Here is a 17,549-nt window from a genome sequence, read left to right on the forward strand (position 1 = left end):
CAACTAGATGGCCTTGAAGTGAAAAAGGTTGGGAACCACTGCTCTAGAAGACAGGTGTGTTTTTCTTTCATTACATTGAGGTGAAACCAAAGGAAAAACTAACATTTTTCTTGGTAGGGGCTTTTCTAAACCATAGCAACCTTGACAGTCTTATTTCAAAGAAGACACTGAAAAGAACCGTACATAATACATGAAAACACACAGAGTTTGTCTGCTTCCTAGATTACCCCATGATTTTTTTATCATCTGTCTCTTTAAATATGTGCATGCAGTACCTTTGGAAATGTATTGGACCGCTCTCCCTCCTCCTGCAGTAAGTCTCTGTATGTGTCCAGATAGCGGAAGGCCACGGTCAGAACCGCAAGTTTGCGCTCCGCTCCATCCCAGCCAGGCCAGCCCTCACCCTGCTTACCCTCGGAACTGAATCTGAGCCCGGGGTTAAGAAACTCAAGCCAACACATACACACCTGCATGCTCACTTTTAATAAGAGTGCCTCCTCAATAGTCTGAATATAAATGTACACGTCTGCACATGTATATAAGCTCTTTCAACAGATAAACAAAGACAAACAGAAAGAGAGAGACGCAGCTAGCTAGACAGACAGATTGAGTGATAGACAGACAGGCAGATATCTGAATCTTTCCAACCTCACTGTAAATCAGATCTTTTTGGTGTGCGGTTGACTATGAAAGTTGGGTAACACTTTACTTGAAGGGATGTTCACAAGACTGACACAACACCACAATCACGACACGACACGTGTCATGAACATGAAGGAGACCCCATGCACGTCCATGACAACTTTCATTAAGTGTAATTCATTCAATTATGTCATTTTTAATGCAAAGATGACATTGTTTGAGATGTCTTTGTTATGACAACTCGACATAAACCAATACATCATAACTTGTCATAAATCTGCCATAAACATGACATAGAAGAATAATTATCAAACTTAAGAAATTACCTAGCTTTATGGGTTAACATTAAATTAAACTCTCATTAAAATTAAAATTAATTAAAGTGTTAATACTCTTATTTAAGTGTTAATACTCTGTCAAATAGTTTTATAATGGCATCATAAATATTTTTCTTGACCTCAACTACAGTGGTACAAATTGTACTTGTTATTAAAATGTCAATAAGTGTTAAATAATTTTAAATACCATAACAAAATGCATCAGACACAATCAAAAGATTATACTTAACTTTATGTATGTGCACAATACATAAAAAACTGACAACTAACAAAATTTGTTCTTCCTCACACCGAGGGTTCTGAAACTTTCTGACATAAAAGAAAAAACTAACAAAATATTTAATTAAATAAATGTATGTAATTATCACTGCAAAAACAGTTAAAGACCCAGAGCAATATGGCTTAACCCATTATTGTACGGTTTTCATTTAAATATAAAAATATAATTTTATCAATTTTAATTATAATTTTTATTATTATTATTATTATTATTATTGAATAATTGATTTTATTTCTCTAACACCTGGAGAACACTTAAAAAAAACATTATGAACTGAAGAATATTCATGATGTTGTTATAAAACTATGTGACAGAGTATTAACACTTAATGACATTCCAATGACAAATCCAACCTGCACCACTGTAGCTGAGGTCAAGAAAAATATTAATGACGCTGTTATAAAACTATTTGACAGAGTATTAATACTAAATGACTTGTATCGCTGTAGTTGAGGTCAAGAAAAATATTAATGACGCTGTTATAAAACTATATGACAGAGTATTAATACTTAATGACATTTTAATGACAAATTCAATTTGTATCACTGTAGCCGAGATCAAGAAAAAACTTAATGACGTTGTAATAAAACTATTTGACAGAGTATTAATTCTAAATGACTTGTATCACTGTAGCTGAGGTCAAGAAATACACCAATGACACCGCTACAAAACTATATGACAGAGTATTAATACTTAATGACATTTTAATGACAAATTATATTTGTATCACTGGTAAAAAAGTGGTCAGTTATGTTATCTTGGTAATGTCAAGTTGTCATAACAAAGACATTTCAAATAATCTCATCCTAAAAATGACATAATTGAGTGAATGACACTTAGTTGTCATAAGCGTGCATAAAATCTCTTGACACATGTCATGTCATGACTATGAAGGTGCGATGTCAGTCCCATAAACACCCCCCCAAGTAAAGTGCTACCGAAAGTTGTGTTATTGGTAGGAAACCCAGTAGGGACGCCAGCTTTACAATATATAGACTTCTAAACACATGAACTGAGAGGCTGTATATAAGTGCGTGTGTGGATAAACGCATACTCAGACAACCACTGTTCGACCACCTGACACAGATGCATGCAGGTCTGGAAAAACAAAATCCACTGCACTGTGGCCAGACAGACAGAATAATTATAACCTTTGAAGAGTATTGAGGGCTACAGAACACACCCATCACATACGCAGATCTTTCTGTGCAAGCACACTTATATAAGTCACGCTATAAGCATTTGAATCAAAAATATGTCATTTTTCATCATGTAAAATAATTTAAAATCTTGTTCGCAAACTCAAGCTGGAATGAATTCATGCAAAATATGCGGAGCGTCCGAGAGTCCATCTAAAATTGAATAAAGGCCCGGGCTTCAGCTTACAGCATCTCATATCTTGTAACTCTATAGTAACTCGACTAATCAGTAGCCGGCACCTCTGTTTGAGTCCCTGAAAACAGCAGCCGTCTGAGCCGCTGGGCAGCTGCAGTAAATGAACTCTACACGAGTCCTGGATCACAGTTTGTACAGCGGTTTGGAGCCCAGCCAGACCAACTCCGCCGGGAACCCGGTCTTTGAGCTTTGATCGCTCAGCCACTCAAACACTTTGTGTGTGTTCAGTCGAAACGGGTGCCTCATGTAAAAAACGAATCGTCCTGCTTTAAAGTTTTAAATCTATTTCATTCAATCCTTTAAATAAGCCATGATGAGAAGAAAGCGAGGAGACTGAGCAGGAAGCAGACATGTTTCCACAACAAAAGATCTGATTAGGCATGGATTAGGTCAAGTCAAAGACCGGGAAAAGGTGTGGAAATGGAGAGATAAATGACGGGAAGGGACGAAGGAGAGATTGGAGATCATTACTAGAGACGGAGTGGTGCTGGCAGTCGGCGAGAGATTAGCCGAAGACACTTATTGCCGTAGACATCGTGCGTGCGTTTCAGTAGATCTGCCAGAGACACGCTGAATTAGGAGCACTGAACCGTGCAGACAAACCTCCCCAAGAATCCCTTTATACTTAAAGCCCACAGACAAGCCCCTAGACGCCATTATAGTTTGGGTTGGGGGGGCTCTGGCACTTACAGAAGGAATGTAGGTCACTGAATGAAGGACGAGGGGGGGTATAGAGCAAAGGGTGTCCCCTATTTAAACACACACACAAAGCTAACAACACAAACGCATTCCCGACATTGCACCTTATCTGAATTTTGCAAGTCCCAATGAACAGCTATAGAACGAAGGGGGTAAACAACAGAGTTAGCTTGAGGGAGCCTAGCATTGCGGCTAATTGTTAAATCATTCTGACCCGGCTTAAACAGCTTGTGCGACTGCTTTTAGAAAAATGAAGAGCTCCTCAGCTGCGTGTGTAATGGGGTGTTGGCTGTTTTTGGCAGATACGGTTTGTTTTGTAAGTACTGTCAAGCAGTTGGATGGCAACGTTGCACAGAAAAAGACGCAGCACATTTTTCAAAATGTTACAAAACCAACAAACCGGATAGAGGCATATGTAGACACTGGCAAAGCTGTCACTGACATATTTCAGCTCCAATCAAAACTTTACTTATAAACATGAATGTTTTATGCCGATTATGCTTAATAAACTGTTAACATGTGGGGTCATGTAAATGTGTAAAATGGTTTTCTTTTATCGGGGAATGCCCATAAACGGCGTAAGCAAAAAACGATCGTCACAGGTAGTTTTTGCTCATTACCTAGAATTCCGATCCGTTTTGACTGAAATTTGGACATAATGCTGCTGGCCCGAGAATTTTCGTTTTTTTTGTGGTATCACCCCCCCATCTCCACAATTGCTGCATAGGTGCACAGGAACAATCCTTCCTAAAATGCATTAAACCTTCGTTTACAAAGACATGAAACCCACCGAGTGGTCAGGGACGCTCACCGATACTCTCACACAAACATCGCGGCAAAACCTGCTTTCCAACAGGTGATTTACCAGTCGTTGTAAACTTGTGGACCTATTTTTCCAAACGCCTCGCACCCGTACATTCTTCCGTTGAGAGCTTGAAAACTAGACACTCCAGCACAGTTGGTGGCGATAATACACCTTTGCCAATTGCAAGAATACAAAAAACTCCGTTTCCGGCAGCGGAGTAAAACCGTACCTCACAGCACATCTAATACAAGTCAATGGAGTTGGAAAGAAACTATGATAAAACCTGTTGGAAAGCATCTTTTGCAGCGATTTTTGTGTGAGCATATCGGTGAACACCCCTGACCGCTCGGTGAGTTTCACGTCTTTGTGGGCGAAGGTTTGGTGCATTTTGGGAAGGATTGTTCCAGTGCACCTATGGAGCCATTGTGGGGGTGGGGGGTTGATACCACAGAAACCGAAAATTCTCGGGCCAGCAGCACACGTCCAAATTTCAGTCAAAACTGCTCTATTTCATCATAAACAATCTGAAAACAGGGCTTTAAGTGTAAAATACCGAACTTGTCCTTTAAAGACCTATCTATTTGAATGAAAATATAGATTTCTCTAAAATCAAAGCAAACATCGCAATTAAATACCATTTTTAGGTCAAAAATAAAACCTTACATCAACTGTGCCATAACATTTGTTTGTTAAGGTCATATTTTGCTAAAAACACCTTTATTCGAAGTCGTTTCAGCTATTGTGCATCAGTATACAGCCTCTTTCCCAGAGAACCATCAGTTATCGATTGATGATTGGTTCATTTAACTGAAAGGCAGGACTTCAGTTGCCAGAGCGTCCATATTGAGCATTGCATTTCACCCCATTCATATACCCATAAATCCTTGATAAATCCAATATCTTTGCCTAAAACCAAAGTATATGAGCTACGCTCTCCAATTCCTCTCTTTACTTTTACTATATGCCATTGCCAACAATTGTCTCATTTGTTTTATGACTCTTTCTAGTGATATTTTAGGAGAAACATCTGGGACAAAGTTTTTACATGACAGCTAGCGCTGTAAGTGCCAGTCCAGAGACTAGTCTCTAGTAGATCAGGGTTGGCTTTAAGGTTTACAGAAATGAAGAAAAGCCTGCTTGATACTTATGTTCCTGGCAGGAAGAAGGATACTGCTGAAGCAAGACCTGCTGAAACTTGTCTGAGGCCAAGAAGATGGGGTGTGTCAGCATGAAGTCATCCAGGAGTATTTCTGAAAATAGAGAAGAACACAAGGTCATTATTGACATCGAGATCATTTTGAACAACAAGTTCATGTTTGCCTGACCAAACATTTGTTTGAGAACAGTGCAAGCACATAAACATACTAATGAAAGAGGAGAAAAATCAATGATGTCTTTCGGTGCTGATATTGTCAAAGCTGTACTTGTTTGACGGGTTGTGAAGACACGCATGTGGAGAGACAATGCTCAATTGATAGCCTCGGCTGTCAACACTTTTACTTTAACTTTATCATCTCAAGGACAGTGAGATTGTGGGTAAAATAAATCACAGTCCTTCATGGCCCACTTTGGAGCACAGACACTCCCAGAAGCTCTGGTGCACGCTGAGCATGACTAGTTCATCTGCACATTAGCATTACTGCGCACAAAAACGCTTGATCTGGTGTTGTACTGCCGCAAGGAAGAACCGTTAAAAAGTTGCTTGTATAAACATCAACCGACAGCAAAAAGGAAATCCTAAATGTAAGATAATGAAAGAGCAAGACTATAAAAAACGGTGTAAATGCGTCTTTAGAAATGTGCATACGGGTGATTCTCACGAAATTAGACTTAAGAAACATTTTGATAAAAAAAGTAAATGCAAAGTAAGAGTTTCAAAATAAGAAGCATACAGTTACAAACATCTCTTCACGTACTATTTTGTACATGATTTCAAATCATACAAACCAATTTTGTTGTTTTTATACACATTTAAGGGGAAATTTTCATTACCGCAACGTGCCCATGACTGGATTTGGGTTTTTTGACATGGAAATATTTATAATTAAAAAAAATAAAAAGCTTCAGTGCATGTTATACTATAAATATTTACAGTAAAGAAACATGTGGTATTTGGTGATCATTGGTAAATGTACAGACAATAATAAGGAATATAAATGTGTCCAAGACCAATTTTCTCATCCTCCGCAACAATTTTTAATCAATGTTTAAGCCCTCAATTAACGTTTTCCAAAAAAAATTGTTGGAAGGGACAAAATTGACTGTGACACTCAAGATGGCTACCAGGTAAGCAGTTCTTATTTTTTCTTTCCAGATAAAAGTTGAAATTTTTTTGTCATAGTACCTAGACAACTTTTTAAGTTCTCATTACCAAAACATGAGTTTGTAAATGCATATATTCAATGTAATATCATGTTGCGGTAATTATATTTATTATAATGATAATCTAAAAAATGTAAATAATTATAATTCTATAGGAAATATGTTTTAAATCCTCTAAAAATAATGTATAATAATCTTATATGTGCAAAAGAAAAAAAATTGGCTTTAAGGGCTTTTTAAAAAATCTGATGCTGGACACCTTCTAAGTCTGGATTTCGTGAGAATCACCCATACGTTGTTTAATTTTTTTGATCTAGAGCACATATTGACATTGTAGTTGTGTTTTGGCTGAATAAGAGGACATGATGCAGATTACGTATCTGAGTTATATCAATGTGGAGCACATAAATCTTTGATATTTAACATTTAAAATTGTAAACGCTGAGAGGAACAAGAAAAGAGTCGTGGCACAAAATGAACTCATCATAAGCTTACCCATTCACGTGCTAAGCAAACCAAGCAAACCATGCATAAAATAACAAGAGCAAAACAAACCTTAGGCTTTTTCATAAACATACACATTTAACAAAAAGATGCAATGCAGCAAATAAAAAAATAAAAATATGCCACCTGCATTACTTTTTCAAGCAAATATGTGTTAAACTTTATTCACACTTATACATGTTATTGCATTAATGAAATATTAACAAAATATTAACAAAGCAAAGACATCGAGCTTCATCAGTTCTCTTATTTCTAAATGGTACAATATAGCTTCCAACTGTAAAACTGATAGGAGTAATTCACCCAAAACTGAAAAAACTGACATCATTTACTCACCCTCAGGTTGTTACAAACCTGTATACATTTCTTTGTTCTGTTGAACACTTTGTTCTGTTTTGAAAGTAATTTATACAGGTTTGCAACAACTTGAGGGTGACTTAATGATGACACAATATTCATTTTTTGGGTGCCCAATCCCTTTAACATCTTTTGTAAAATATTGAGCAATTAAATGTCCCTCGTTTTGTTTTCTAATGGCCACTCTATGTACATTAAAGGAGGGCATGCATGCATATGAGTCAGGCTCCCTCCAGATCTTGGAGGCTGCAGATCTCTTATGGTTGCCGTGGCAACTTTCACTTTAATGGCTGTATGGTGAGTCATAAGACGAGATGAAGAGCGAGAAGGACACACAGAAAAATACAGATGCAAAGAATATCAGGGTAAACCCCACAAAAAGCAAATAAGATGCAAAGCCAGCAACGTTTGGTTGGCTAAGTTGGGAGTCAGTCTGTATAAAAAAACGGATTGGAATCACTGGAATCGGAGTCAACAGGGTTCATTACCATCTGTGACAGCTGCTACGTCCTGACAGGCATGTGTTAACAACCAAACAGAAGACAAGCTACTTTTAGTCTGCACTAAAACCTGTCAACAGCTACACGCTGTCAACAGCACACGCCGACAAGTAAATTACGAGGTGTTATGACATCAACCTTCATGTTGTGTTTGGGGTCTTAGAGACCCAAAGCAAATTTAAGATTTAGGAAAGCATTAATATTTTACTAATCCAATAAGAACTAAAAATAATGTCATGCTTTTTCACACTTCTAAAAGTTCTCAAAAAAATATATAAATTATTTTTTTTTATAAAAAATAATAAAATGAATACAAATTAATACCAGTAAGTTTTTGGGGTCTCAGAAATAAATAAATAATAATAATAATAAGTAAATATTTGTGTTAATTTATTAATTTAACCTTCTTTGACTACTGAGTATACTGCTGATATAAAATCCTGCCAGTTTAGTATACCAAAAAACAAATTTTATTAGAAATGTCCGTCATTCACCCTTTATAATTATTTCAGCCTGATCTCACAAAATACGTGAAATAGTCATGCATTATTTTGCTCAATTTTGCGTGCCATTGTCACGTATTTCCACCATTTTACGTGCACGTGCCACAACTTTCTTTTACGTGTCAGTTTCGGGTATTGGTTACTCAACTGTTGTTCCTATTTTCTTACAATTGTTGCTTCGATTTGGGGTTAGAACATGATGAACAAAATTACATCCTTACCCAAACCCAACTCGAACCCTAATGTCAGGTGACAATGGTTTAAAAAGCATACGAAAAAAATAGTATAAACCAATGCTTAAGTGACATCCTAACGCAAACAGCAAATCTAACCCAAAACCGAAGCGACAATTGTTTAAGGATGGGAAGAACAGTTGAGTGGCCAGTGCGTGAAACTGACATGGAAAAGAAATGCGTGGGCACGTAAAATGGTGGAAATACGTGACAATGCCATGTAAAACTAAGCAAAAAAATGGATGATTGTTTCACGAAATTTTGAGAGTTCAGGTTGAATTATTTTGTGGTAAAACAGGGGTATTGCTTCAGTAATGCATGCTGGTTTTCATTATGCACAAATTTAAACAGAACATGAGGAAAAAAGTTTTTTTTGTCCCGTAATAAGTGTGTAAATGTGAGCGTTTACTATAATTCATCTGAGGCAAACAAATGATTATTTCAAACATTATTTTTGTATGCAATGACCATCTCTCTTCATTAGCATTTGTCAAGACTGTTTGGATTAAATCAAAGTAGGAGTTTTTAATTCTCTATAACTTTGTTTTGCCTGCCTCAGGCATATAACACAAGAATATCAGTAGAGAATATAAAGAAGAAAAACGCTTGCATCCAGCTGTCCATATTTAACACTCCTGGCATTGACTCAACGGTTTCGGGCCAAAGATTTAGCATGAAAAATTAACACATTAAATAATCAGAGGCAATAAAACGCAAAACAAGAAGCGCCTTGCATAAGCAGAAACTATTTCTGTGTCCTAACTACTGTGGCCATATATGACATCCAAATATAATCCAGTATGAAAATGAGCGCAGAAGATCTAAATATGACCTCCCAAGCTCATCTCTTTACTTAATCTCTTCTTTGTCTGCACCCACAATCTCCAGCATTCTTTCATCCATCTTTCGATTTGCTCGTTCACATTATGATAGAGCGTAAAGTGTGGAAAATCCAGCATGGGACAAAACGCATCGCTTCAAATGACACGAGTAGGAGCAGAACGAAATCCATCACCTACCCTGATACCCAAACACGCAGATAACCACACAAGCTCAGTTATTCTCCACATGTATTCTCTATGCAAGCACATGCATCCTTGCCCTCGCATTGTGAGAGCTAACTGGGAGTATACACGAACACCCTTCAGACATGCAGACAAATCACAACCCTCCCTGTAGTTTCATCTTAAGGTCAAGAGAAGCTCATGACACAGTCTTGGTGCCATAGATAAAGGGAGGGAACAGGGCGTGTGCGCAACTGAAGGCCATCTCGAAAGCATTCCGGTTTCGGCTGAACAAATGACCTTGATGGGACTAATCTTAAAAATTCCTTGGGTGTGCTAAAACAAAATATAAGGTTTATAAGGCATGGGTTGTCTCAGGACACCTCCAGGTTTGGAGGGTAAGAGGGTTCACGCAAAAGACAAAAGCACTCGGCGCTCCAGCTGCAGGGATGTGGTCAATGTAGATAGTAATCAGCTGGAGAAATCGGAGGCTGGGATTTCAATAGAGGGGAATGGAGAATACTAGGGAGGTGTTACATAAACCATGACAGGCATTCAGTTACCATGGAGGCCCTAAACCTCCCACTACCCACACACGCTCTCCTGCTTTCCATACACTGCTCTGCTTTCTCAATCTTTCACATTGGTGCCTTTTGGCACGACACTTCGTGTTTGCACATTGTGTGCGTTTCGGGGATCTCTGTTGATTCTCTCCGGGGCTGTCTGCACTTGTTCTCCATATCTGCTTGATCTTGACCCCCTGTATAAAATCTGTCCGTTCTGGGAGGCATTTCACCCTTCAACTCCCATCTTTTCTTTGGATCGTAACACAAAACACGATCATTCACATGCAAATCTGCACTGGCTGACCGCCAGCTACAAGTAAATGCGCTAAAGGCACCAGAAGACCGCAGCGATCCCAGAACAACAAAACAATCCATTGAAATTAACGCTTGAATGCTTGTGGTAAAAAACTTCTCATACAGTTGGAAGCAACAAAGCAGGTGCAAATGAAAATAAATACGCTGCGTGTCTTTCAAAGTCTGCAAAAGCAACACAAAAGCAAAAAGACCGTAACACGGGCAACAAGGCACCAGTCTAGAGAATAACAATGTGATTTAAAAGTAAAAACAGAGCTTGCTGAATTTAGGTGCACGCATCATTTTTTTAGACCTAACCCAGTTCAAACTGGCCTCAGGAGAAATTGTTCCCACAAAAAGTATTTTTGAAAGCTTTAGTCTGGTCAACGGGGAGAAATGATTCCCTGCGACTGCTATGAAATAAGATAAGAATGAGAGGTAGTTCAAAGCTCGACATCAGACCGAGATGTGACCACATAAAAGCACGACAGCACAAATACTCACACACTAACACAAATACTGGAGGGAACACCCATGCAAACAAATCTTAACCCACAGCAGAGGTAATGGATTCATTTACACACATTTGTTTGCCTATCGTGTGCACGACCTTTGAACTTGGCACTGAATTGATGCCATAACACTGCAGGCAGTCGGTTGATGCTGCTGTAGGCGATTTGCAAATATTCTAGCAGAAATTAAGTTGCGTTTGTGAGGTTTCATTACATAATCTGAAGAGAAACAGATCTGCAGAAACTTTCAAAACATCTGTACGTTTGATACAAAATATTGAGTAAAAAAGTAGGCTAAACTTGCAGGATTCAGCTGTGTTGTAAATTTTAATTATGCATTTGCTTTTTTTATCCAAAACAACTTAAAAAGCATTCAATGCATACATTTTATCAATTTGGGGAGAGTTTGAGTCAGTTTGAGCTAAAGGAAGACCTCAAAACACCTTTCATGAATCCAAGGACACTTAAATATTAAATATTCATATTACATAATGGTAATAATTTTCCTGGCATTGGTTACATCAGCAGAAAAACCTTCACTACCAGAGAAAGTGTCAAGTTTTTTTCAAGCAAAATGTTTCTCTTTAGTACGTTTTCCGATTAATCATGCACATCAAGGCTGTCTAGTAAGAAAGTATTGCGTATTATTGCGTAGATTGGGTTTAAAATGCGTCACACAACCTAGTCACTAGCATTCATTTTCTAAAAAAATTAAAGGAATAGGTTATCCAAAAATGATACATTTGCCATTATTTACTCGTTTGAACCCCCAATTCTTTCTTTTCAGAACCCAAATGCAGATTTTTGCAGAACTGTTGCCTCTCTTTTTGTGCACTTTTTCTGTGCTTGCGCGTTAAACAAATATTTAAACAAATATTTTATTTGTATGGTGGCACAAAATAAAACATGGCGATTTTTTAAGGGCATAGAAAAATGAGAACTATATTGTATGGGCGAAAAAGTGCTTAGTTTACAGCACTTCGCCCCGCTTAAAATAAATTGCGTTTTATGGTAAATTGACTGCATTAATATACCGCTTTTAACAGACCTATGGCCATCCAAAGGGCTTTACAATTTGCCTCATATTCACCCATTCACTCCCACATTCATACACCGACGGCGGTGTCAGCCATGCAAGGCGCCAGCCAGCTCGTCGGGAGCAACTGGGGTTAGGTGTCTTGCTCAAGGACACCTCGACACTTGGTCCGGTGCAGCCAGGGATTGAACCACCAATCTTCCGGTTTGTAGACAACCTATGAGCCACTGCCGCCCCATACTTGCCGCCCCATACACTGAGCCACAGTTGTGCCACCATACTTACTCGTGTAACTACTCATGTAACAGTCTTTAAATAGTGTTTGGTGGCTTCTAAATTCATCCCTGTTTGGATCCTAAGGAATGAATGGGGCTAGGCTAAATGCTAATACATTCACGATGCGCTGTACAAAGATTAAGTGCACGCATTGAAAAAAGATTATGTATTAATTTGTCTAATTGAGGTAAAAACATAGTAAAATATTGAAAAACTGTGGTGTTTTCCTTTAAGAGTTTGCTGCAGGTGGTCACCATCCACTCCCATAGTAACAAAAAAAGAACAAAATCTGCATTTAGGTTCTGAAGCATAAAGAAAGACATTGGGGTTTAAAACAACATAAGGATAAGTTAATTAATAAGTTTGAATCTTTGAGTGAAATATCTCTTTAATGTAAAAATAACTAGAAACATACAAACATAAAAATAAGTGTATTCTACCAAAAATGTTCACCTAAAGTGAAACTAAAGTGAAAAGTGTTACCAATTGAAGTAATTTTTTAATTGATCAAATTTTTTACAGTGTACAGCTCTGTGTAATATTTGTATATAAATATATGTGTATGTAGATCTGCTTGTTTTACAGCATCTTGCCTTATCAGCATCACATTTTATGGTGGTGTGCAAACTTAAAAGCTGCCATCATGATTGATCATTAACAAACTAAACAAATTAAAAGCAAATAAATTAGTTTGTCATTTTTAAAGCGTCAATGCCTTAAATGCCTTTAATATTATAGCAATATCGGTAATTGACATCATTCATTCTTACCATATTCGCATTATCATTTATTTCTGTGGTTTAATGCATGAAAGCAGTTTAAATGCTCTGTATCCTTTCACGAAGCTGTTTCAGAAGGACCGGGTTCATATGCGACTGTTTCTCTGTGGGAGTCATCACTTCGTGCTAATCACATCCTTCTCACTAGCAGGCAGGGAAGCTGTTCTCAGGCTGTTATTAGGGCTGTCGGTCCAGCCACTGATCTGGGCGCTGTGGGCCATCTGTGTGTGCGTGTGCATGAGTGTGCCGGAGTGCGCAAACAGCGTGGTACAAAAGAGCAACCTCTGACTGTCACTTCAAAGGGTTGTCACGTGGCCCATTTTCTATGGTTTGATTCGGGCATTGACTCGGAGTGACGGCGGTGCCGTTTTGTGCAATGTATGTGAGTCAGAAAGATGAGAGAAGTAGAAAAAGAGGGAAAGAGATGCCATCTTATAGCTTCTTTTTAAAAAATCTGTCTGCATATGCTGAGTGTCACAGTATCCCCACCAACACCTCATTTTTCTCCCTTCATCCATTTACCTCTTCATCCACCTTTTCCGAGAGCACCAGTTGCCATGTGAACAGGTGCCGAGTTTGAAAGAGGCTCCTTTACACACAAGCATTTGTGCACAAGCTCATATACAAACATTGATATCCGAGCCATCAATGCAAAGCATGATACATGCATGAAAATCATAAATGAAAAATGGCCTTTCTGTAGCTCAACTGGTAAAGAATGGTGTTAGCATTTGCAACACTAACAACGTGGGTTTCAATTCCAGGGAAACTGATAACAACAACAACAACGTATCCCACAAATGCACTATACTAGTTGCCTTGCATAACAGTGATTCATGAATGTAGAAATGTATAATGACAACCCCACACACTTTCATCACTTCAATACCAGAAAATACCCATTTGTATGATACAACACTATTGCACCACCCCCTCCACACACATACATACCCTCTGAAGTACTAACACAGCTCAAACTAATCAAATATTTGATATATGCGCGGAGTCCGAGGACAGAGCCGTGGGGGACACCACCACATTTCTCCAGCAAAGAACTGCCCAGGTGTGCACAAAATGAGTGGGCACAGCCATTTAAAAGGCAGTGAGGGGGATATATCACTTTTCCTAACAATGTTATGTAAAGCCTTGCAAATAGAGGCTTGTGAGTGGGCAGTCATTGCACTCTAATCCCTCGTTCATTTCTAAAGAAAAAAAATGTCGGTATTCCTCCCACACAAACACACTTTCTCAGATTGCACTTCTCTCTCTCTCTCTCCTTCCTTCCCTCCCTCCTCCCATGCATTTCTTTCTTTCTCCACACTTTGCTTGCTGAAGATCCTTTTAAACAGCCTGAGGACAATTTCGGCCCTTTAGAAAACGGCACATGGAGTGGGATGGTCCTCCTTACACAACCAGGCCTCTCTTTAACTTCACTAACATCTGCTGACAGTGTAAATCATTAAAGCACAAGTGAACATCACTGTTGAAATCTGATTTATGATTATAAGAGGCTCCTGGCAATGCTTTAAATGCAATGCTTCCTATACGATGCTTCATATGTAACAGCTATGCAGGGTCAATGTGGTGCTAATTTAAAGTCTCCTTGTGGTAATAATTAATATTTATTGTTGGTTATATGTATATTATGGCTGTCACGATTAAGACATTTGGCTGACGGTTAATTGCCTAATAAATTCTGATGATTAATTGCCTGGTTTAGGGCTTTGACGATTATGACGATTAGTTGTCTGTTTTATTGCTTTGATTTAATTCTCATACATTTTTTGTTTGTTTATGAAATCATTTTCACACATTGTTGTGATTATTTAAATAAAACCTTTTGGAAGGTTTACCTGGCAGGAAATATTAATACACAACACATATTTAAAAAGTAAGACTATTTAAAGCAATCTGATATGGTCTCGTTTATATGGGCACTGCAGCTCCCCCTTGTGTTTTTTAAAGACATGTGCAATCATTGTGGTGATCTGAAATCATCGCAACGAGTTCAAACAATTGCGATGAGACGATTATTTAATCATTGTGACAGCCCTAATGTCTATGTGTTAAACCATGTGCAAATTAGGGCTGCACGATTTGGGTAATTTTTTCCATTGCGGTTATTGATGCTAATATTGCGATGTGCGATTATAATCAATGGTATCATGAGTCAACTTGATGGGTTTTAAGGAAAATCCACACAGTTTAGTGATAATGCTAAAATGTGTATTTGTAAAACTAGAAATGTTTTCGAATTGCCACGTGATGTAGCAACTGCTCAGTGTCAGTAATCCTAAATCCAAAATACCGCCATACAACAGACGTAGAGTTTTTTTAGCTACCAGATCACTGTCAACCTCCTCTGCATCCATCTTCGCTCTGGTATTTCCGCGCTGCGCACACACAAGTGACGACGCACACCACACACGTGCAATGCAACACATGCACTGCTTTTTTGTTCGTTTTTCTTTCTTTTTTTAAACAGCAAGGAAAATCATCAAACTGTTATCAGAAAGTTTGTGTTAACAAGTCCACACATTTATTTACTTAATATAATTGCAACCTTTTTCTGTCATATAATCGCACAGGCTGACATCGCGATGGCGAGTGCGGTGCGATTAATTGTGCAGCACTAGTGCAAATTTATCATTTAACACCATTGCGAAGTAGTTTGAGCCACAGATATTGTGTATGGATGCAGCATAGACTCGACGCTAAAACAATCGCATGAAGTGTTAATGCTTTAACCTGTCAACATTAGCGCTGGAAAAAATAGTGCTGCAAACGGACAGTTCACAGTATGTATTGTGTGAAACCTGACTTAGCAATTATGAGTATTAAAACCTGATGAATGTAGCATCTATTTACATATATATCTATGGTCCGATGTAGTTCAAAAGATTGGACTAATTTGCATATTCATATCTATGTCCAAGCTGTGCAATTAAATAGAGGACTAACTCGCATATTTATAGAATCGTGTATACTTAATGAGACAGCGAGGCTTTTTGAAGAAATTACTGTGACAGGAAGTACTTTTACATATGCTATTATGATACAGGGCTAATGGTACGCAGCAGTAATCTGAACAGCTCACAACTTTATGACATCTAAGCTTTGTTGAAGAAATATGCTTGCTAACAAGAAGCCTGTTTAAAGAGATAGTTCACCCAAAAATGAAAATTTTGTTATCATTTACTCACCCTCATGTTGTTACAAACATGTATGAGTTTTTTTATTTTTATGAATACAAAAGAAGATATTTTGATAGATGATGGTAAGCACACAACTGATTGTAACCATTGACTTCCATAGTAGAAAAAACAAATATTATGGAGGTATTGTGATAAATGATGAAGATATATTGATAAATGATGGTAAGCACACAGTTGATGGTACCCAGCATTGAATTTCACCGAATTAGTTTTTCCTACTATGGTACTCAATGGTTACAATCAGCTGTGTACTCACCATCATTTATCAATTTATTTTCTGTTCATCAGGGGAAAAAATCATACAGATTTTGAACAACATGAGGATTTTCATTTTTGGATGAACTATCCCTTTAAGAGACTTTTAAAGATCGATGAGTCAGTATTGCTGATCCAACAATTCTGCTGCAGTGCACAGTTGTGTTTTCTCTGCTAAATTGATTGATTTTGTCACTTCTATTACTACCTACAAGTAAAGGAAAAGTTTCCAAATTTAGCAACTACCAACAGTAAGGAATCACACAGTCATTAGACTGCTGTTGCCTTGCCCTCTGGAACTTTGTTCAGGCACGCCAGCCGACAGAATGACATCTGTCTCTGCCTCACAACTGGGACTAAAGGTAAACAGTTATGCAATGATCAACTTCCTAATCTCAGTTCAATGGGCCTGGCAGAATTACTCCACAACACGTTCATTAAACACGCACCCACATAAGGTGTCAGTTCACATTCCAGAGATAAAGCTGCCTGGGTGTGTTGTCTTGGAGTGTTGTTAACAGGAAGGGAAATTTTCATTTTGGAAGACACCAAAGGCAAAGACTGAGGATAAAGTAATACAGAAAGTATACAGAAATGTATACTGCAGCTAAAAACGTACATGTTTGCTAGACGTAAATGTACCCAAAATGTAGAACAAGCTAAAAGTATCATTTGTCTACTCTCACTTATTTGGTCAACAGCTGGGATATGTGGCTTATTGCTAAAAAATTGACAGCCCACCAGGACTGAAGCGGTTTCTTATTTCAGTGCATTACCTCTTGACCTCGGATCAGTGGACTTCCGACAGTCCATAATCCAAAGTCACTTCACAGACAACAAACCTATATGAGACAAATTGCAGGTCCATTGTTGGCTAAGCCAGGATTAGTGGCACTTTTTCAACATTTAATGGGCTTCAAAAATGAAAAATTGTAGAGAAAATGTCTAAAGTCAAGACACGACATCCCCGACTCATAAAGGCAAAGTGGGGCGGAAAGGAGCTTACTGTGTCAGTCTGTAACATAAAAATTGAA

At 38.1% G+C, this 17,549-nt stretch overlaps 1 protein-coding gene across 1 annotated transcript in view; it reads right to left on the minus strand.

Annotated features, from left to right (window-relative positions):
* Positions 1-17,549, minus strand: part of rapgefl1 (Rap guanine nucleotide exchange factor (GEF)-like 1) — a 56,716-nt gene that overhangs the window by 23,838 nt on the left and 15,329 nt on the right. The window contains exons 3-4 of the mRNA XM_055194537.2: positions 5,331-5,409; positions 276-426 (exon numbers count right to left, since the gene is read on the minus strand). Of these exons, the coding sequence (XP_055050512.1) occupies positions 276-426; positions 5,331-5,409 (230 nt within the window). The remainder of the gene's footprint in view (positions 1-275; positions 427-5,330; positions 5,410-17,549) is intronic.

Source organism: Misgurnus anguillicaudatus, chromosome 19 (genome assembly GCF_027580225.2).
Source record: "Misgurnus anguillicaudatus chromosome 19, ASM2758022v2, whole genome shotgun sequence".
In the NCBI taxonomy this organism is placed as follows: Eukaryota; Metazoa; Chordata; class Actinopteri; order Cypriniformes; family Cobitidae; genus Misgurnus; species Misgurnus anguillicaudatus.